General features: G+C 42.7%; 1 protein-coding gene across 3 annotated transcripts in view; it reads left to right on the top strand.

Moving 5' to 3' along the window:
- The window catches only part of TANGO2 (transport and golgi organization 2 homolog), a 177,868-nt gene that overhangs the window by 91,277 nt on the left and 62,620 nt on the right, over positions 1 to 23,971 (top strand). For all 3 annotated transcript variants that reach the window (XM_040347879.1, XM_040347872.1, XM_040347883.1), the window contains exons 4-5: positions 183 to 302; positions 2,145 to 2,259. In XM_040347879.1, the coding sequence (XP_040203813.1) occupies positions 183 to 302; positions 2,145 to 2,259 (235 nt within the window). The remainder of the gene's footprint in view (positions 1 to 182; positions 303 to 2,144; positions 2,260 to 23,971) is intronic.

Below are 23,971 nucleotides of genomic sequence, written 5' to 3'. Positions count from 1 at the left end.
TTGCTCTGCTTCATTTATCATTATATTGATCAGTTACTACTTGACTTGCCTTCATCCCTGCAGGCAATAAACATTGTGTATGGTTGCTGTTACTGAACACCTATCATTTCTCGTATAGTGCAAAGGTTCTTCCTACAAGCACTTCCAACCTTTTGTCAGCAACTTTTGTCTTGTTTTTGAAGGATTGGACATGGAGACTGGGAAGGAAGGAGGAACTTGGCTGGGGATCACAAAAAGAGGAAAGTTTGCAGCACTTACAAACTATTTGCAACCCAAGATAGATGTGAATGCCAAGGGCAGAGGTATGGCATGTTAGTTGTGCGTGTTGTTGTGTTTTTTTGTAGCACCAGCATTACACTATTCTATGGGCATGTATACTAAGTTCTAACATAAATATATGGAGTCAATAGCCACAGAATAATACTGAAGATGTAAGGTTCAGTTTCTGAGACTAATATTCCCAAGAAATAAAAGGTTAGACTTATTTTAAGTGCAACTACTTGGTGCCCTTACAACTATATTAAAGCTTCGCTGCCAGGCTATACTCACCTGTCCCCAATCCAGCAAGATATCATCGATCAGCTCGCACAAACATCACTGTATCTGTTTAAAAAAAAAAAACACAAAAAAAAACCTTCCTATACTTAAAGGGGTTGTAAAGGTTTAAATATATTACTTTTTTTTGTTCTCGGGTTTAAATAGGCTTTAAGCTCCACTTACTTTGTGTTTAAAGGAGTTGTAAAGGTTCCTTTTTTATTTTCTAAATGGATTCCTTTTAAGCTAGTGCATTGTTGGTTCACTTACCTTTTCCTTCGATTTCCCTTCTAAATTTTTTATTTTTTTTTTTGTCTGAATTTCTCACTTACTTTAGGTGAGTAATATATTAAAACCTACCAGTCCTTTGCTTTAAAGCCTAAATTTGTTGTTTGTTTTTTTTTAATTTCTTTATTTTTACCTGGTGATCCTGTCAGTAACACTTCTTGTTGAAGGGTGACAGGGCTTTCTAACCATTATGCATCTATTAAAAAAATAAGCAGTATTGTCACCATAATGAATGTGTTTTTTTGGTCTTAAGAATACCGCCCTCTTTTGTCATCTTTATAACATGTGGGGGGGGGGGGGGTCTGTAGTTTATAATGGTGGATCGAGCAAGGTTAATAACAATGCTTAAAATATGGCTTGGGAGTACACAAGACAGCACTGGATTTCTGACAGGATCGAGAAATTGTATGAGTTATAAAAGGTACGTGTGAGGTTGAATTAACCGCAGCTTCCATTGCTGACTTGTTTTTAAAGGTGTAAATGACAGACCTGGAAAAATAATTGATGAGAGTGGAGTAACTGGGTAGAGAAATCGGTTGGGATGTTTTTTTTTTTCAGAACCTTCAACGGGTCAACAATTGCACCTCCTATTATTTTAGGCTCACCGTTTCGCTTTAATGGAAAGAAAGGTGGGACTTGGTAGAAGAGTTAAAGAGGTTGTAAACCTTCCTGGTATGTTCATACCTATAGGTAAGCCTATAATAAGGCTTTACCTATAGGTACTGTAAATATCTCCTAAATGTGCGTAGTTTGAGGGATATTGTGCTGTATACTGTGCTGATGCTGTCATTGGCGCATGCGCTCTGAAGGAACGGGCGTCTGTGCCGTGACCGGCAGGAGTGACGTCACGCGGCTCTGGCCAGTCACAGAGCTGGAGTCTGCAGCCCCAGAAGGAAGACGGCGAAGATGGATGCGGCTTCCAGCGGAGACAACAAGGGCTACGTTTGCAGGTAAGTGTCACATAATGTGCTAGTATACTTTGCAGGGAAGGGGAAAAAAAACAACCTGACTTTACTTGCTCTTTAATACTTCATATACCCCATCTAAAATAAATATAAACTAATATGAATCTTTGAAATTTGTATGTCTGAATTACATTACTCTCCTTGAGCTAGGCAGCTATGTCATTGTTTTTGTAGGTATCTGAGTGTTTCTCAGCATCACACCACGATAGGTATGTTTGATGATATGCTAATGCAAATTGACCCATACACTAAATTATTTCTGTATGATGTTTTCTGTATTGATTAAAGAATCGTTAGTAAGGATGAATATGTCATATTTGATCCTAAATATTCACACTTGTTGTTTTACATTCCTAGGTCACCTGGTGTCTAACTTTTTGAACTCTGATCTGGACAGCTTTTCTTACATTAAGAAGATATCTGAAGAGGGACATATTTACAATGCTTTTAACCTGGTTGCAGCAGACTTTAAGTAGGTCTAAATATGTGTTTTATCTATATTGTTGGGAGCTCATCATGGCCATACACTTGGTGTATATTTATGGGACAAATGATAGGGGGGGAATAAATTCCTTAGTCTTTCTTTACTTAACCGAATGTAAAATGTTTCTAAGGAAACAGTGCTGATGTGCCAGTTTCCAAGGTGTCTGAGTACTTTTGGTTGACTTGCAATTTCCCTGGATCAAAATCCCAGAACATACATAGGGCCAGACCTCTGCTCAAGTTAAAAAGCTGGCTTTTATCGAGCTGGCACAGCCACACTGATCAAAATTTGATCCCTGCTGAACTGGACAAATTTTGATCTGACGCTAAGATTTCCCTCTGTTAATTATTGCCTAATTGCAGATCTCTTAGGCCCCGTACACACGAGGAGACATGTCCGATGAAAACGGTCCGCGGACCGTTTTCATCGGACATGTCTCCTGGGAGCTTTTGGTCTGATGTGTGTACACACCATCAGACCAAAATCCCTGCGGACAGAGAACGCGGTGACGTAGAAGACACCGACGTTCTCAAACACGGAAGTGCAATGCTTCTACGCATGCGTCTAATCAATTGGACGCATGCGCGGGATTTCGGGACGCTGGTTACACGTCATAACCAGCGGACATGTCCGATTAGGTGTACTACCTATCGGACATGTCCGACGGACATGTTTCCAGCGGACAAGTTTCTTAGCTTGCTAAGAAACTTTTGTCTGCTGGAAACCTGTCCGCTAGGCCGTACACACGGTCGGACATGTCTGGACCAGTTTCAGCGGACATGTTCGACCGTGTGTACGCGGCCTTACTGCCCACAAAAAGTTCTGGCAATTGATGGTGAAATGACAGTGTTTAATCTCAAGGCCACATGTACAACCTGTATCCTAGTATCAAGAGTCTTCACAGGAACAAAGATTTATTTTAAGATTACCACAGGTGCTTAAAGGCATCACAAAGTGCTTTAACTTCAGCACTAGTATTGCCTTCAAAACCCTTTAGACCAGATCATATTTACTTAAAAAAATCCTGCCTTGAAGCAGACACCACAAAATACTTGTCTAATATTGCATTATACTTGTAGCACCCACCCCGCAGCAGCCACTAGTAATGATGGGTCCTCTGCTCTACCACGATTCTCTTAACTGCTTGGTCTCCACTGACGCACTTGGCCGTAGACTAAAAACTGTTTACACCAGTGGACTGAAGAGTTAGCAGGCTGACACTTTCTAAGAACGCACAGGAATAAGAGTACAAACAGCTTGGCGGTAAATTAATTGAGTATATTATCGCAATTCAAATCAACAGGCAGTCTTTATTTGGACTAACAGTGTGTAGCAGGCTTTTAGAATGTGTACTGGCAGGCAGCTAGTCTGGTCCCAATAGCTTGGCGATAAGCAGTCCCCCATGATCAGATCTTGGTCCCTCACACATGCTGTGGTCGCTCATCTCCAGTCCTGAAGACACAGCGAGTCTCTCTCCCTCCCTCTCTCTCTCCCTCTCTCCCAGCCGGTTGCTCCCGGCTGCATACATATTTGTATGGCCGAACAGGTCTGGACATGTGTGTCTTCTCGCACGCTTTGCTTACAGCGGTTCTTCATTCATTTGTTTAAAAAATTTAATTCAGCAGCTACAGAAACTGTAGCTGCTGATTTTGACACTCGCCTGTCCAGGGACCCAGCTCTGTCCTCACCCAAACTGGTTTCTCATAGCTCCCAACTGTCCCTGATTTCGAGGGACTGTCCCTCTGTCCCTCTTTCCCCTTCATTTGTCCCTCATTTTGGTCTGATCTACATAGTTGTATATGAAATGCACTTTTTATCTTTCAAAAAGTGATTCCAAGTGCTAAACCTTTCATCCAAATTCTAAATGTCTGCATTTATAAATTTTAAAAGCCAATATAAAAGAATAGTGGTAAAAAAAAAACACCTATGGAATTAATTAACCTTTTTTTTTTTTTTTGTATTCTTCTTTAAGGGGGCGTGGCAGGGGCGTGTCCTATGCCGTCATACATTTGCTAGTAGGTGTTCCTCATTCCCATCTCAAAATGTTGGGAGGTATGGGTTTCTTCATCAGTTTTTGAGTCCCTGCACTGGCATGTTAACTGTGGGCAGCAAGCTGTGAGTCCTTGCGAAAGAGAGAGCGTAACTTCCCTTTTAGGTGAATTTCTGCTTTAAGCAGCAACTGTTTGCACAGGATACCTGAATGAGAGCAGACTACTCTCATTTGTGAACAATACCCATCTATCTCCATTTTGAAATCACTGTTGAGCTACTTGTTCAGATGACTCAAGCACCTTTTCACTGCCACAACTGGCTCTCCCAGTGTCATTTTATCACATTTTGGCAGCGACAGACAATGCTTGTTAAATAATATAAAGTATATGTACATTATACATAGTGTAAGGGGTTCACGGCAAGTGTAGAGCTTTAAGGACACCGCCACTCACTTTTCCTTCATTTAAGGGCTGGTTTTGTCCATTTTTATTCATAAGAAGGTTCAACAAATTCAGTAGATTCCCTTGCAGGGGTATTCAGCATTCCAGTTATGCTACAGTAATAAACAACATTCATCGTTCTGGCTTATACTTGCAGAACCGCCACTCTGGCCTTACACTCCAGGCCCTTGTCTGTGTCCAAACTGTTCACTGACCAACTTGGTGCACCCAGCTAGAAGCCACTTGCTGCACTGACTCCCATGTGGACCCCTTCTGACTCCTGGGCCAGACTTCATGTGTGCTGGGGTGGAGCCCAGAACCATGGTCAGGTTGTTACTAAAAGCTCAGCACACACCTGACCAATTAGTATGCTGGCTGTTCCCAAAATCATGATTTAGGACTGGGGATTTTATCCCACCCGGATCTCTAAGAAATCCCTGGCTCCAGGTCCCAAAGTGGACTTTTCTAAGACCCCTTTCACACTAAGGGCATTTTGCAGGAGCTATAGCGTTAAAAATAGCGCCTGCAAAATGCGCTAAAACAGCTGCTCCATTCACACTGGAGCGGTGCACTGGCAGGTGGTCAGAAAAAGTCCTGCCGGCCGCTTCTGCCGGCCGCTCCTAATGTGCTCCTGCCCATTGAAATCAATGGTCTAAGAAATGAGGAGACCGAAAATCCAGTTTCCTCCCAAATAAGCGAATCCCCTGGAGCCCCCCAACCTGTCAGGTTGAGAATCCTGCATCATTACCCTGGTGGGGTACCACACTCTCACATAAGAAACAAACAAGATTTTTTATAAAAAAAAAATTAATAACATTGGTACATACTAATAAAATGAATGCTTCTGCATGTAAAAAAAAAAATTAGATTTATTTATTTTAACAGTATGTGTGCATAGGAACATATGGTAATTTTTAAGAACCTAGACACAGAAATAGCAGTTACATTAAAGATACATTTTTCAATTCAGACCATGACCTGAATAAGACTAGTGCTCATACGCTTTTTACAGAGATATATTTTTATTGGCTCCAATCTGTCTCTCATTTGGCTTTCTGCTCACAATATGCTGAAAACCCAATGAGTGACCTGTCTGTCCTATGAGTGTAGGAGTTGGCTAGCAAGACACGTAGCCCTGAAAATAGAAACAATTAGCTTTCTCATGCAAATAACCCAGGGATGGTTCTGGCAGTTGACATTCTCCCCAGTGACTTTAATGTGTGTTTGATATGGTCAGGCATTTACATTCTCTGCATGCGCATTACTGTGCCACTTAAATATACACTTCACTCAGGCGTGAACAATTTTGCATCTAAACTGACTTGGCAGACACAGCCTACTTGATGATCAGCTCAGATTTTTAGCATGTCATTCCGCTAGTATAGCTGTTTGCTCCATTGTTCCTCAGATTGAAACCGGTATGATATGACAATAGGTAAAAGGGAAGAGGTTCCAGCTGGAAGCTTCTGCCCCTGTTAGCCCAGTATAGCTTGGTGTATTATATTAAAATGGACTCCCTTAACCGTGTGACCATCACTGAAGTATACATGGCAATCCTCTAAACCCCGATAATGTCCTAAATCAGTGCTTCTCAACCCTCTAGTGCCGTGACCCCTTGATGAAATTTCCCAAGTTGTGGGGACCCCTAACAGTAAAATTATTTTCAAGGCAAGACAAGTAATTTGCCCCCCTAACCCGCGGACATTTAGCACTCCCTGAGTGCCTTCCACTTATAGTACATTTTAGAATGTACCACTCTTTCTCTTTGTTCTCCTTTCTTTCCCTTTCATCTCTCTCTATCCTAACTCCTTGTTTTTTCCCCCCATCCCTCCCTCTAACTGTCTTTCTTGCTCTCTCTTTTTTTCCCTTTCCCTCCCTTTTTTTTCTTTTTTGTTCCTTCCCCCTCCTATCATCTCCCTTCTGGGGAGAATAGTGCGGGCTTCAGGAACAGCCCAGGATTTGGTGACCCCTGGCAAATCATCATTTGACCCCCGAGGGGGTCCCGACCCCCAGGTTGAGAATCACTGTCCTAAATGGTTATATAATGGACTAACACTTGCTACATGCTCATTCCTTGTGCATAATAATCCGTTTTGAAAGCTGTGCCTGATGACACTTGCTGGTTGATAATGGCACTCCCGCACTCACTAGCCATCCTTAGAAAGGAGACAAACTAGTGGTTGTTGGGTGAGTATGACTGTCCTTTTCTCTTTTTTTATTTCTTGCATCTTTAGTGTTAGGAAAGTCGGGGGGTACTTAAAGCAAAGATAAGGGAAAGAAAGGGGGGTGGAGAAAAAAAGAGGGGAGGTCAACTTTAGGTGAATACTAGCTTACCAGATGCCCTTAATTTTAAATGGTATACTATGTTTCTCTTTTTTATTTTATTTTTTTGTATGGCTCGGTGAACCATCCTCTTTCCCTTTTCCCCTTAATGCCCCCTCCCCCCCCCCCAGCCTTTCTTTTGGTGATATCTACTTTCCTATTCCCCCCACCCCCTCCATTCCTTCCTTTTCCCTTTCCCTAGGTGTCATCTCCTCTCCTCGTTTACTTTTCTTTCTTTCTCCGCTACCCTATTTTCCAAGTGCGTCCATAGAGGGCGCAGGAGCGCCGCCCCCTCTCGCTCCTGCACCACCACTAAATACAATACATGGATTCATGCATTGCATGAATCCATGTATTGTCGCTGCCGCCCCCTATTCAGATGGCCGGCCCTTTGGTGAGCGTTGGCCATCTGAATAATGGCAGCTGGTTGGCTTAGGAAGTGCCTATCAGAGCCAGCGGCTCTAATAGGCTTTCCGATTATAGCCTGAGGGCTGTAATCGGCTTCCTAATAGTTAACCAGGGGACGCAGGGGGTGGTGCGTTCCCTGGATAACACTGACAGGCGTCTCAGTCAATTAGGTTCACCGGTTCTGGTTACCGGTAACCTGATTGGCTGAAGCGTCATCGAGGGCAGGAGAAGACATCGAGGGACGGTGGAAGCAGGGTGGCTGACCCTAGAAAGGTAAGTTGCGAGGGGGAGGGGCATTTTACAGGGCACGGTGGCGCTTATTGATGGGCACGGTGGCGCTTATTGATGGGCACGGTGGCGCTTATTGATGGGCACGGTGGCGAAAATTGATGGGCATGTGGTGACAATTGATGGGCACAGTGGTGAGAGTTAATGGGCACGGTTGTGACAATTGATGGCACAGCAGCTGCGTTTGGCATGGCACAGTGGTGACAATTGATGGGCACAGTGGCTGCGTTTGATGGCATGGCACAGTGGTGACAATTGATGGGCACAGTGGCGATAAATGATGGCACAGTGGCTGCATTTGATGGCATGGCACAGTGGCTGCATTTGAAGGCATGGCAAAGTGGTGACAATTGATGGGCACAGTGGCTGCGTTTGATGGCATGGCACAGTGGTGACAATTGATGGGCACAGTGGCGATAAATGATGGCACAGTGGCTACATCTAATGGCATGGCACAGTGGCTGCATTTGATGGCATGGCACAGTGGCTGCATTTTATGGCATGGCACAGTGGCGACAATTGATGGGCACAGTGACTGCGTTTGATGGGCACAGTAGCTGCATTTGGGCACAGTAGCTGCGTTTTGATGGGCACAGTAGGGCTGCAATTGTTTTTTTTTTTTTTTTTTTTTTTTTTTTTGCGCCCCCCCAAAAATTTTGAGCACCAGCCGCCACTGGTCATAGTACCATATTTACTAGTGTATGCATAATGCTAAATCCAGACTCATCTGGGATGGTTATCTTGATCAGAGTGTTTAGTCCTCTTCAGATCACACAAATGCACTGTATAATTATGGCAGTTCAGGTGATTCTTTGTTTGTCCCTTTTGAGATGGCCCAAAATTGGATTTTTACCTGCCTAGTGCTCATTATGTGTGTCAGGATCTGCCTGGTTGTGTGTGTGTGTGTGTGTGTGTGGGCATTGAAATACATTTGATGGAGCGGCTAGTAAGAAGTTGACTGCTTTCAGAGCCTGTTATGAGGAACTTTTTATTCATCCTTTATAAAAATACCCTTTATCGTCTCTTTATAGGTTTCTTCTATTCCTTTTTATCTTGAAGTGGCCTCCCAGCAAATTTCACATACAGTATATGGTCTAAAATGATATCAAGTATGGATGAGAGTAGAGCAAGGGGACATTATTAAAGTTACCTGAATGCTGCGTCACTGAAATCGTATATATAATATATTTTTTAAAACACTGGAACTGTATTTTTTATATATACATACTATATACTCTGAACTGTATTATATATATATATACTATATTAAATAATAAATATGCACTGAATGCATCAGCAATGTGTGAGTTTTTGGATTGGGGAGTGGGGATAAATGAGATGGGCCATCTTGGTCTTTGACTGATATCCCTTCAGACGAGGAGCCAGAGCCCTCCCGCCTTATTGTAGGTGGAGTAAGCTGCAGCTTTCAATTTATGTTGCATTTTTCTTTGCAGAGGAGGGTTCTGAGCTCTTGCCTGAGGGATAGGAGCATGGCCGAAGTCAACATTGGTTGGATGCGCATGTTTATAGACTGAGGTATGGGTGGTTGTCTGTCAGCCAGGAGGTCTGTGCAGAGGTGCTCATGGCAGATTTTTTTTTACCCCAAGTCTATGGGTTCCTGTTTGTTAAAGATCTAGCAAGAGGTAACAGGAGGTATAATGGCATCAAGAAACCAGGGTTTAGAAGCAAGCTTTCTTAGACGCTCCAGTTTGAAGTAATTGGCAGTCTCCATGTGGAGTCACGTATAGTGTGTATGCCTGTCTCCGAGTTCAGTTTTGCTCAATAAACTGATTTCACTCTTCAGAGCAGGGGGAGGTGTGAGAACAATCAACTTTATTGCCAGATATTTTATTTTTTAATGTAATGTCATTATTTGACCTTTTATTACAGTCAATTAAAGAGAATTACCAGCAGCAGAAATTCTTCATGTCTGATCAGAAGAAGGCACTGCCTATGATATGTTAGCATGGTTAGATTGCCCAGTAGATAACTTGGTTTTAGGATGTGATAGATTGTTATGATCTTTAGCTGGGTGACAATTAATACTCAGGAGGCATATTGATGAAAGTTGCTCATGGAATAATACTACTCACATACTTTATGTGGTGTGACGATGCCTGTGTGAGCGAGACGCAGAGCACAGATTATTATGTGGATTCTGTATAGCCCTTGGTAGCTTTGGAAAAGAAGTTCTAATACTGCAGTATTGCTATTTTTTTTTTTTTATTACTGTTTTTCCGGCGTATAAGACGACTCGGCGTATAAGACGCCCCCCTAATTTTCCAGCCAAAATGTTGGTTTTGGGATATACTCACCGTATAAGACTACCCCCTTCCTACTAGTCATGCCTCGCCTCATTGTGCCACCATTGCCCCATTACGTGACCAGACTGTGCCCCATTACGTGACCAGACCGTGCCCCATTACATGACTAGACCGTGCCCCATTACATGACTAGACCGTGCCCCATTACATGACCAGACCGTGCCCCATTACATGACCAGACCGTGCCCCATTACATGACCAGACCGTGCCCCATTACATGACCAGACCGCGCCCCATTACATGACCAGACCGCGCCCCATTACATGACCAGACCGCGCCCCATTACATGACCAGACCGCGCCCCATTACATGACCAGACCGCGCCCCATTACATGACCAGACCGCGCCCCATTACATGACCAGACCGCGCCCCATTACATGACCAGACCGCGCCCCATTACATGACCAGACCGTGCCCCATTACATGACCAGACCGTGCCCCATTACATGACCAGACCGTGCCCCATTACATGACCAGACCGCGCCCCATTACATGACCAGACCGCGCCCCATTACATGACCAGACCGTGCCCCATTACATGACCAGACCGGCCCCATTACATGTCCAGACCGTGCCCTTACCTTATCCCATGCGAATCGCGGCCGTGTAACCTAACATCTTACCTTACCAGAATCGCGGCCGTACGATTTTTCAAAAGCCGCGCCTCCGACGTCTTCTGTTCCGTGATAGGCGGAACATTCAGCTTCCCAGGAGGCACTGTGTTCAGTGTTCGCCTATCACGGAGGCCCTCTCGTCCGAGGACGAGAGGGCCTACGTGATAGGCGGACACTAAACAAAGGACGAGAGGCCCTCCGTGATAGGCGGACACTGAACACAGTGCCTCCTGGGAAGCTGATTGTTTCCGCCTATCACGGAACAGAAGACGTCGGAGGCGCGGCTTTTGAAAAATCATACGGCCGCGATTCTGGTAAGGTAAGATGTTAGGTTACCGGCGTATAAGACGACCCCCGACTTTTAAGAGAATTTTAAGGGGTTAGAAAGTCGTCTTATACGCCGGAAAATACAGTGTTTAATTTGTAACAATACAGGTTACATCTTGCCACCCAACGTGGACAGCAACCGGCCAAAAGGGTGCCGGCATATACAACAAGGGGGAAAAAAAAAAAACAATAGTAACAACAGAAAAGTCATCACATAAACCTGTGATACATCCCCCCCAATGCTTGCCCAGACAGGTACGGAAACTTGCTGACCTCCGTGCGGAGGCGTTCAAACCTAATGTAAGTGTACAGTCCCACCGCTCCCCATGCCCCCCTTACGGATACCGTATTTAGAAATTACCCTCCCAGGACCCCCCCCCCCCCCCACAGAGAAATAGTTTAATAAACTGGAGAGCTTTCAGACCTTCAGAATTTTAACAAACAGACCAGCACTCACTCAATCAGACGCTGTATGCATGGAAGCCGACCACCCCCCCCCCCCAACCTTATCAAATTTAGTTAGGGCCCCCCTATTCAAGTACGTAGCCTTGTAGAAGGGGACAGCCTTATTCACCAGTACTTTCCAAGACTTCAAAGTATGCGCTACATTGCACTTCCATGATAAAATAATACGTTTTTAGCATAGAATAGTAACAGGGTAAGGAGGGTCCGTATAGCTCTGGTAGTGGCCAAGGGCTCCACTATATGCAAAAGATATACTTCGATGGACATGGGGATAGAGATAGAAATGACCTCCCTGATACAGGAGGCAATAGCTTGCCAGTAGGATTGTATTAATGAGCATTCCCAAAAGATGTGTAGAAAGCCAGCCATGGGTGCCGCACATCTCCAACGCTGCGAGTGACTAGTCCCAAACATTCGAGCCAACCTGGCAGGGGTGAGATAAATTCTATGCAGAAATTTGTACTGTATCTATCTATCCCTGCTAGATACTGAAATGCAGTCCCCCACAGGTCGTCCCAGTCATCCCTTAATGGCATTAAGGAATATTCCTGAACTTTGTTTTATCTCATGGTTACTGTGAAATTGTGTGAATGCATCAATGCAGTGCATCTTATCTCCACTTGCAGAGCTTGGATTCATTGAATGAGTTTACCGAAAATTTAAATATTGCAGAAAATGCAGCTTTGCGCTACATAACTAAGCTCCATTTCATGCTGAATAAACCAAATTATTAATGTATCTTAAATAGAAAACCATCTTTAGGTAGATCTTTACTCCCAAAGCATTTTATTAAAATAAAATTTGATAAAAAGCCAAAAAAAATTTAAATTAAAAAAATCAGATTTAATAAAATAAAATGAATCTATAGATTTTTATCCACCCAGGTCCTGCACCTGTTTTATGCAGATTTGGTGCAATTTGAGCCATACAAATGGCTCAAAATCAAAATCGTGATTTGAATAGGAATGTGGTACGATTCCTATTCAAATCACATGTGGTGTCCGTCACCACATATATGTAACCCCAGCCTTACATGAATTCACTCTTTTATGAAAGTGTTTGAAATCGCGTTAGGATAAAACTACATTCAGTAAGAGAATGGAGGCTGGGGCTTCATACCGAGGGACTGGGAAAATTAGGGACCAGCAGATACAGATGTTGAGAGCTTTTGTCCTGCAGGCTAAAGCAATCTGTCTGGCTTGTACATTGCAGGGGCTTGAGGGATTGCAGCCGAGTATCACTGAGTAGCGCAATCTCAGAGCAGATGGTAAATATTTACACTGTGTTTCACACTGAATGACTCTCCGTACCAAAGACCATAGGGTAAAAACGGCTCATAGGAGCGCTCTGTGTTGCTGAACATGTACGGGATTACAGCTTGGTAGCTTGATACTTCTTTTTCAGTATTGTTGAATACTAGCTTCAGTATTGTTAAGAACAGCTTACAATAGCAAATGTCATACTCCATTAACCACTTCAGCCCCGGACCATTTTGCTGGTCAATGACTGCCCACTTTTTGAGATTCGGGACTGCGTCGCTTTAACTGACAATTGCGCGGCCATGCGACGTGGCTCCCAAACAAAATGGGCATCCTTTTTTCCCCACAAATAGAGCTTTCTTTTGGTGGTATTTGATCACCTCTGCGGTTTTTAGTTTTTGCGCTATTAACAAAAATAGAGCAAAATTTTGAAAAAAATGAATATTTTTTTACTTTTTTGCTGTAATAAATATCCCCCAAAAATATATAAAAAAAAGTTTTTTTTTCCCTCAGTTTAGGCTGATACGTATTCTTCTACATCTTTTTCGTAAAAAAAAGCGCAATAAGGGTTTGGTTTGCGCAAAAGTTATAGCATCTACAAAATAGGATAGTTTTATGGCATTTTTTGTAATATTTTTTTTTTTTTTTTACTAGTGGTGGCGATCTGCAATTTTTTTTTATTGGTATCGTGACCTTATGGTGAACACTTTTGACACGTTTTTGGGACCATTGGCATTTTTATAGCCATCAGTGCTATAAAAATGCATTGATTACTGTAAAAATGTCACTGGCAGGGAAGATTTTAACACTAGGGGGCGAGGAAGGGGTTAATTATTTTCCCTAGGTGTGTTCTAACTGAAGGGGGGGTGGGACTGACTAGAGGAAATGACAGAATACTGTTCATACATTGTATGAACATGCGATCAGTCATTTCTCCCCCTGACAGGACCGGGAGCTGTGTGTTTACACACACAGCTCCCGGTTCTCGCACTGTAACGAGTGATCGCGGGTGCCCGGCGGTGATTGCACCCGCTGGGCACGCACGTCGGGAACCAGGGGCGAGCAGGGGGCGTGCGCCCCTAGTGGCTGAAATGCGAAATCACGTAATATTGCGTGATTTTGCGCAGCCGAGCCGACCTGCCGCCGTAAAACTGCGGCGGCTGGTCGGCAACTGGTTAAACATTCACAAATTTTAACAAAGAAGTAAGCATCAAATAGTTGTTGTGTTTAATGTGTGTTTTACAGTTTAAAACGCACCTTTTTATAAAGGATTAGGTTGGCATAGCATCTACCAGAGCTTCACTATAGTTTCCCCCACCTGGGGAAAAAAAAAATTCAAAGTCAGCATATGGGAGGAGGGAGCTAGAGAGCAGGTCTTGGGAGGTACGAAGAGAACTATTATGTTGGTATTGTTGTGGATGGCTTTGTAACTTATTGTTAGTATTTTTTCTGAATTTAATTAGTTGGGTGAGTGGCAGCCGATGGTGGGGCTGGCAGATAGGGGTAGCAGACGCTATTTATTTATATATATATATATATATATATATATATATATATATATATATATATATATATATATATATATATATACACACATATACACACACACACACCAATTACAAGCAAACAGATCACAGGTGAGGATGGTTACCTTTTAACCACTAGAGGGCCGCGCTATAGACGAAAGACGTCCACAGCGCGGCTCTCAAGTGCCGAGTGGACGTCTTTAGACGTCCTGTTGCTGTGATTCCCCGTGCGCGCCGCTGGGGGCGCACAGCGGGGAAACAACGTGCCCGGCGCTTTGCTCGGGAGCCGATGCGAGTGCCTGGCGGCCGTGATGTCCGCCAGTCACCCGCGATCGTCGGTGACACAGCAGCCTATTTTGTAGGCGCTATAACTTTTGCGCAAACCAATCAGTATACGCTTATTGCGATTTTTTTTTTTAACAAAAATATGTAGAAGAATACGTATCGGCCTAAACCGAGGGAAATTTTTATTTAAAAAAAAAAAAATTGGGATATTATTATAACAAAAAGTAAAACATATTGTGTTTTTTTTCAAAATTTTATGTTTTTTTATGTTTATAGCGCAAAAAATAAAAATCGCAGAGGTGATCAAATACCACCAAAAGAAAGCTCTATTTGTGGGAACAAAATGATAAAAATATAATTTGGGTACAGTGTTGTATGACCGCGCAATTGTCATTCAAAATGCGTCAGCGCTGAAAGCTGAAAATTGGTCTGGGCACGAAGGGGGTTTAAGTGCCCAGTAATGAAGTGGTTAATAGCTATTCAAACCCCTTTGTTTCAACTTGTGCGCATGTTATCAGACCAAAATCACCAGGGTGTGTACACTTTTGATCAGGGTCATTTGAGTAGTTTCTGTTGTGATTATTATCTAAAAAGAGTAAACACAGTTGTTTGATAATAAATGGCTTAAAACACTAACCATGAGTGAAAGACAAGTGCTTGTGTCATCATTCATATTCTCTGAAAAATGGCCAAGAAATCATACGTTCTGCCAGGGTATGTAAACTTATGAGCATAACAGTACAATATTCATCCAAATCCTACAATGGCTTTAGTTGTATTTGAAACCAATGGTGTATTTTTGTATGCCGGTGCTCTAACTTCTGGTAATCCAGTTTTACCTCTGTCAAGAATATTGTAATATGTACTTCTGTTTTTCAGTAACCTCTGTTTCCAAATTGATTTGCAGTCAAAGGCTGCCTGCAGCTCATAAAACACAACTGAAGATGCAAAATGTTGTTTGAGCCATTTAAATGCCTGTAATGAATTCTGCTGCTCATTCACAGCAATGCTAACCAGGTTACGACTTTCTCATAAAATGCCTTGCACAGGCAGTAAAATAGGCAGAAACACTAAGGATTTTCTTTCTTTTGATAAATGTGGAATTTTGCGGTAGGTGAGGGGGTGGTGATTTGTGTTCTATGCTTTTTTTTCTTTCTACATCTGTAAACATTGTAAGTTCAAAACTCACGACGGTCAACTGAAACTGGATGACTAATTTTAGATTTTCCAAACATGTTCATTAACCCAGATTTTAGGCTGAAAATACAGATTATATGAGCATAAAATGTAATATTTACATATATAGTAAATGATTGCTCGAATTAAGAGAATTTCCTGGACTACTGTATAAGAATAAGACTACAGACATGGCTTTTAATGGAAAACAGAGGTTGTAATTTTTGTACAGTAGATATATCATGGGGTATGCAAGTACTGATGTTAGTAGGAATACCATTACAAAAATGTGTAAAAGTGGAACATACTCAGGAAACAGGAAAATAAAAGTTGATGTACATATATGTAAGCGATTTGGCTGACAAAGGATTATGACCTGTATACAAATAGATTTGTGATTTAAAAACCTCCTGCCAGACAGCACAGCCAAATCTGTGACCTCCTCTGAGCAGAGTTCAAATCCCTCCCGACTCAGGTGTACAGAGAGGGAAGAAGTAGCCCCATTGATAAGCTCATGCCTTGGCTTACTCTGCGCTCTCTTCCTGTCAGCACAAGTTGCAGAAGACTGGGTGCTAGTGTTGATTTTTCCTTTTTTTTTTTTTTTAACCACTTAAGCCCCGGACCAATATGCTGCTAAATGCCCAAAGGCGTTTTTACAATTCGGCACTGCATCGCTTTAACAGACAATTGCGCGGTCGTGCGACGGGGCTCCCAAACAAAATTGGCGTCCTTTTTTCCCCACAAATAGAGCTTTCTTTTGGTGGTATTTGATCACCTCTGCGGTTTTTATTTTTTGCGCTATAAACAAAAATAGAGCGACAATTTTGAAAAAAATTCAATATTTTTTACTTTTTGCTATAATAAATATCCCCCAAAAACATATATAAAAATATTTTTTTACCTCAGTTTAGGCCGATACGTATTCTTCTACCGATTTTTGGTAAAAAAAAATCGCATTAAGTGTTTATCGATTGGTTTGCGCAAAATTGATAGCGTTTACAAAATAGGGGATAGTTTTTTTGCATTTTTATGATTTTTTTTTTTTTTTTTTTTACTACTATTGGCGGTGATCAGCGATTTTTTTCGTGACTGCGACATTATGGCGGACACTTCGGACAATTTTGACACATTTTTGGGACCATTGTCATTTTCACAGCAAAAAATGCATTAAAATTGCATTGTTTATTGTAAAAATGACAGTTGCAGTTTGGGAGTTAACCACAGGGGGCGCTGTAGGAGTTAGGGTTCACCTAGTGTGTGTTTACAACTGTAGGGGGGTGTGGCTGTAGGACTGACGTCATCGATCGAGTCTCCCTATAAAAGGGATCACTCGATCGATACGCCGCCACAGTGAAGCACGGGGAAGCCGTGTTTACACACGGCTCTCCCCGTTCTTCAGCTCCGGGGAGCGATCGCGACGGAGCGGCTATAAACGAATAGCCGGGCCGTCGTCCCGGATAGCTCCCCGCGGGAATCCGCCCGCCGCACGCAGTGGGGGGGGGGTCCCGATCGGACCCCCCACCCGCTAGAAGGCAAGGACGTATATATACGCCCTTCTGCCTGTCCGTGCCATTTTGCGGACGTAAATAGTCGTGCGGCGGGCGTTAAGTGGTTAATGAATATATAACTAGATTAAATGTTTTTTTATTTAGGGCTTTGCACAATCTTCACTTCATTTTATAAGCTTTTCTGTTTTTTTACTTTCATATTTATGATTATGAAATATGACAAAGTTTTAGTTTTATGTAAACATTGGGGTTGATTTACTTAAGACAAATCCACTCTGCACTACAAGTGCACTTGGAAGTGCAGTTGCTGTAGATCTAAGTGGAAGCTCTGAAATGGGGAGAAGCTCTGCTGATTTTATCATCCAATCATGTGCAAGCAAAAATGCTGTTTTTATTTTCCTTGCATGTCCCCCTCAGATCTACAGCAACTTCACTTCTAAGTGCAGTTGTGCAGTGCACTTGTAGTGCAAAGTGGATCTGCCTTTAGTAAATAACCCCCATTATATGTGTATGTGTGTATATATATATATATATATATATATATATATATATATGTGTGTGTGTGTGTGTGTGTGTGTGTGTGTGTGTGTGTGTGTGTGTGTGTGTGTGTGTGTGTGTGTGTGTATATATATATATATATATATATATATATATATATATATATATATATATATATATATATATACTCTTTTGAAAAGATCACCTTTTCTCCAGAGCCCTCATTCAAAGGCAAATGTTGTGGAAAATACAGTTTATTTAAATAGTACATGTACTTAAAGCGGTAGTAAACAGCAGTTGTTGGGGAAGAATACAATAAAAAAATTGCATGCAAGGCAATGTCATAATGTGCTAGTATGCATCACATACTAGCACATTATGAAAGACTTGCCTTAGAGCGAAGCCCTCCAGCGCCGTGCTGTCACCACTGAGAGGGCTGACCTCTTCCTCCGGTCTTCCTTCCGGCTACATGAGTGACTGGGGGGGCGATGATGTCACTCCTGCGCATGCACACGGGAGCCACGGTTTATGGCACAGGCTCTGAAGGCCCGGCACTGTATAAGGGGTCATCATAGGAGCTTGTTTTTTTTTTTTGTTTTTTTTTTAAGTGTATTTTGTGCGTGTACTCGAGAGAGGAGCCGGACTTCAGGAGTTGGGAGTAGGCAGGCCTCCCCCAGAGGCAATCTGCCACCTTTCTCCATGCCCCGGGTGGCAATGGAGGGTGTGTGAGGGGGTCCTCCCACACAGCCCGCCCTACCTGCTCCGCTTTGAAGCCCAACGGCGCAGAGGGACTCCCTATAAGGGAGTGAGAGGATTAGCCCGCTCAACCAGCCCCGTTAGTCCTTCGCCTCTCTTTTTAGAGACCGCGTGGTCAAAGTGCGTGCATGTTAACCCAATTTTGAGTGCGTGTGTAAGTGTGGTGGTTTTTGTGGGAGGGGGGTGGGTGTACTAAGCGCAGGCTTACCTCGCATAGCACACCCACCGGAGCCGGGCTGAGACCACCAAACTCAATTCACATGTAGCCGAGACCGGGATCCGAACCCCTAGCTGCAGAGGTGAATGGCTTGTCAGCGCAGTGCCAATCGCGTTGAGCCACCGCAGCTCCCATAGGAGCTTGTTTACGGGCTCAGGGCGGGTCCTCCTGGAGATGCCATAATTCCCAAATTTTATTGTGGGTTTCCATTCTGTCCTGCATTCTAGCAGTCATTTTCCCCATCATCGCCACATCTTTAATCCTAGCATAAAGGGCATCTGATTCGGGTGGAGAGTGCCGCTTCCAGTTCAGGGCGACAAGACAGTGTGCAGCTGTGAGGATGTGTTGAAGCAGCTTCTTATAGGGATTGGCAATTTTCAGTGGGAAAAGGCCCAGCAAGAAGAATTTCAGGTTCATGGGGACAGACACCTCAAAGAGGCGCCTCAGCGGCAGAGAATTTTTGTTTCTATTTGCAAATCGGCAGCATGGCCATGGTTATTCCATACTGCTCCTTTTTATAAGTGCGTTCCTGAAAGTAGTATTCAAACTAACATCTTTGAATCAGCACAGATACGTTTAATTCTCCCTACAAAACAAAAATTAAGAAAGTGTGGGTTTACTAGAAAATGTGGAATCTAGTCACTCTTGCATAGTCAAAGAATTGGCAGAATCATTTTAGCGACACACTTTCTATTTATTTCCCTTTTTTTTTTTTTTTGCATTAGGATAGGAGTTGAGGATATAGGGCCAGATTCAGAGAGAAATACGTTACTCCGCGGCAGCGTAACGTATCCCATTTACGTTACTCTGCCGCAGGTTTACAGCGTAAGTGCCTGATTCACAAAGCTCTTACCTGAAAACTTGTGGCGGTGTAACGTAATTCCGCTCGGCGCAAGCCCGCCTAATTCAAATGGGGCGGGCACCATTTAAATTGGGCGCGTTCCCGCGCTGAACGTTCTGCGCATGCTCCGTGTTCAAATTTCCCGTCGTGCTTTGCGCGAAATTACGGCGCCCCGACGTTTTTTTTTGAACTGCGACGTGCGTAACGGCGTTTCGTATTCCCAGACGTCTTACGCAAAAAATAAATAAATTGAAATTCGACGCGGGAATGACGGCCATACTTTAACATGGCTGATCTAAAGATAAACCATGTTAAAGCAGGTGTTACTTTGCGACGGGAAAAACCGACGAGCGACGACGTACGAGATTGCGACGAACGCGCGGATCTTCGTGGATCGCCGCTACTAGTCATTTGCATATTCTACGCCGACCGCTATGGAAACGCCACCTAGCGGCCAGCCTAGAATTGCATCCTAAGATATGACGGTGTAAGTCAATTACACCTGTCGGATCTTAGCGCTGTCTATGCGTAACTGATTCTATGAATCGGCCGCATAGTTAGGACGGGCGGATCACAGAGATACAACGGCGTATCAGGAGATACGCAGTCGTATCTCTTCTGTGAATCTGGCCCATAGTTTGGAGTTTAAACTACATTGCATATAGTAAAACTCTCATAGGAACAGGGACTGATGATCATGCTTCCGCCACTGTACCATTAGCTAGAGTGTTTATTTGGTATGATAGGTTTGCTTGAATATTTACAAAAAAAAAGGAATTTCCACAGCCTTGACAATGCAATTTGGAACACTTCACGACTGAGCATTTACAAATATCTTACAGAATATCATTACGGAATATTATTATTTAGTAGTGGTTTTGTTATTATTAGACTTATTATTTCTGTTGGCTCAATCTTGCTAACCATTAAAAGCATGGCAGTGCAACTTCCTGATGCGTAAATAGTGTTCATTAGCTCACTGAGGCTTATAACAAAGAACTCTGCTGGGAGGAATATAGTAGACAATTATTGTTAAGTGTGTCTGCAAACAAAAGCCTGTATGCAGAAAAGCCCTTATATTTTGAAAAAATATACTTTGATAAATATTCGCATCCAGACAAAGCCTAGGAATACACATTCGTACATGGCAGAATATTTAATGATGGCCTAAATGCGCATTTAGTTTATTAAAATACTTAGGAACAAGAAGTGAGCCCTGTACTACTATTTTTGGCTTGATTCCACCTTCCTTACATGCCATATTTATCTTCTATTTATTTACAAAACTTATATTGGGTTTTACATTTTGAAAAAATACAGAGTCTACTGAGCCATGTAGTTCTCAGAGGCTGCTATATATGATGGGCAATATTTATTTATCTGTCTTTTTAATATGATAAATTGTGTATTGACATTTTTCAGCAATTTACAAAACAAAAATAAAGAGAACTCCAATCCAAATCCTCCTTCCTGCCCTAAGACCTAAAACAAAAACCAACAGAACATACTTTGTGCTTTTATATAATATAACGTTTGGCTTTACAGTGGATTAACCCATAGACTGGCATTTAATAATAAAAAATAGTCAGGAACATAGTTTGCCAATGCTCTATCCCTGGTTCCTATAATCACATCAGCATTGTACAATATTAAGGAATAATGAGTTTGAGTGGAGTGGTTATATGTAGATTACATTACTTCGTAGTTTGAGCATAAAAAGTGAAAATGTTCAACATAATAAAGATCTATGTAAAAAACTGCTTGGCATGGTGATCACAGGTAATCTATTATACTGAGAGCAGAGTTATATTTATGGTTCGGTCAGAGAATAAAACAGGCTGTCTGAGCCATATTAGAGGGACCTGTCTCCTACAAGTGAGCGTGGAGCAAGACCAGGGGTGGTAAGCCATATTAGAGGGACCTGTCTCCTACAAGTGAGCATGGAGCAAGACCAGGGGTGGTAAGCCATATTAGAGGGACCTGTCTCCTACAAGTGAGCGTGGAGCAAGACCAAGGGTGGTAAGCCACCGATTCCATAAGGATTCTAATCTGCCCAGTGGTGGCTTCACGTTTCACTACTGTTAATAGTTCCGGGCTGTCTGGGGAACTAGAAAGCTATTGGTCAGCGTGTGTGGACACAGGGCCAAGGCTAGCGCACCCTGTCAGTGCTGGCAAATGGCTTTTTTTTGGGGGGGGGGGGTCACTCAGCCACCCAGAAGGGGATCTAGAACCTCATCAAGGTTAGAATGGGCAGCTGCTACACAGTGAGGCTGAAGATGGAGTAGGAAAGATGCATGGCACCCTTTACTCCCCTGTACACTGTCACTGCTTACCACAAATGCAAACTTTTCCTTGAGCATCAGTGCAAACTTTTCCTTGAGCACCAATGCAACAGCTTTGGAATCTTGCAATGAGCACCAATGAAAATTCGGTGTTGCCACTGAGTACCAATGCAAATTCAGTGTTTGTGAATCTGCCATTATAATATTTTCTATGCAGTTCTGTTGTATATTTTATGTATTTGTTATAATTTCATATATACAGTCATGGCCGAAATTGTTGGCACCCCAGAAATTTTTCCAGAAAATCAAGTATTTCTCACAGAAAAGTATTGCGGTAAAACAGGCTTTGCTATACACATGTTTACCCCCTGTGTGTGTACTGGAACAAAACAAAAAAAGGGAGGAAATAAAGCAAATTGGACCTAATGTCGCACAACTACAAAAATGGTCTGGTCAAAATTCTTGGCACCCTTAACTTAATATTTGGTTGCACACCCTTTGGAAAAAATAACTGAAATCAGTCGCTTCCTATAACCATCAATAAGCTTCTTACACCTCTCACCCAGAATTTTGGACCACTCTACCTTTGCAAACTGCTCCAGGTCTCACTTATTGGGAGTGTGCCTGTTCACAACAGCAATTTTAAGATCTCTCCACAGGTGTTCAATGGGATTTAGATCTGGACTCATTGCTGGCCACTTTGGAACTCTCCAGCACTTTGTTGCCATCCCTTTCTGGGTGTTTTTTGATGTATGTTTGGGGTCATTGTCCTGCTGGAAGACCCAAGATCTCGGACGCAAACCCATCTTTCTGACACTGGGCTCTACAGTGTGACCCAAAATCCTTTGGTAATCCTCAGATTTCATGATGCTTTGCACACATTCAAGGTACCCAGTGCCAGAGGCAGCAAAGCAACCCCAAAACATCATTAAACCTCCACCATATTTCGCTGTAGGTACTGTGTTCATTTCTTTGTAGGCCTCATTCCGTTTTCCGTAAACAGTAGAATGATGTGCTTTACCAAAAAGCTCTATCTTGGTCTCATCTGTCCACAAGACGTTTTCCCAGAAGGATTTTATCTTACTCAAGTACATTTTGGCAAACTGTAGTCTTGCTTTTTAATGTCTGTGTAAGCAGTGGGGTCCTCCTGGGTCTCCTGCCATAGCGTTTCATTTAAATGTCGACGGATAGTTTGCGCTGACACTGATGCTCCCTGAACCTGCAGCACAGCTTGAATTTCTTTGGAACTTGTTTGGGGCTGCTTATCCACCATCCGGAGTATCCTGCGTTGCAACCTTTCATACATTTTTCCCTTCTGTCCACGCCCAGAGAGATTAGCTGCAGTGCCATGGGTTGCAAACCTCTTGATAATGTTGCGCACTGTGGACAAAGGCAAATCTAGATCTCTGGAGATGGATTTGTAACCTTGAGATTGTTGATATTTTTCCACAATTTTGGTTCTCAAGTCCTCAGACAGTTCTCTTCTCTTCTTTCTGTTGTCCATGCTTAGTGTGGCACACACAGACACACAATGCAAAGACCAAGTGAACTTCTCCTTTTTATCTGCTTTTGGGTGTGATTTTTTTATATTATCCACACCTGTTACTTGCCCAGGTGAGTTTAAAGGAGCATCTCATGCTTGAAACAGTCTTATTTATCCACAATTTTGAAAGGGTGCCAAGAATTTTGACCAGCCCATTTTTGGAGTTTTGTGTGACATTATGTCCAATTTGCTTATTTTTCCTCCCTTTTTTTTTGTTTTGTTCCAATTCACACACATAGGGGATAAACATGTGTATAGCAAAACGCGTGTTACTGCAATACTTTTCTGTGAGAAATACTTGCTTTTCTGGAAAAAAATCTGGGGTGCCAACAATTTCGGCCATGACTGTATATTTGCTATAGCTACAACTCACTGATCACACTAACATCCTGCAAGCTGTAGATCTGAAAAATTCAGGGGTTCCCTGAGATTTACAATAGGGTTCCACAAGGGTAAGGCCCCATGCAGACTTGAGTTTAAAAAGGCTGCTTTTACAGGCGTTTAGGCTTTTTTTTTTTGCCTCCAAATGCCCTCTCCATGTTAACCTATGTGTGCTTTTAGACTCTAAATTTTCAAAAATTTAGAGGCTGAAAAAAAAACACATCACCTATGCTTCCGGAGGGGAAAA

Source organism: Rana temporaria, chromosome 1 (assembly GCF_905171775.1).
Source record: "Rana temporaria chromosome 1, aRanTem1.1, whole genome shotgun sequence".
Classification (NCBI taxonomy): domain Eukaryota; kingdom Metazoa; phylum Chordata; class Amphibia; order Anura; family Ranidae; genus Rana; species Rana temporaria.
This window is presented reverse-complemented; position numbering and strand designations above follow the sequence as displayed.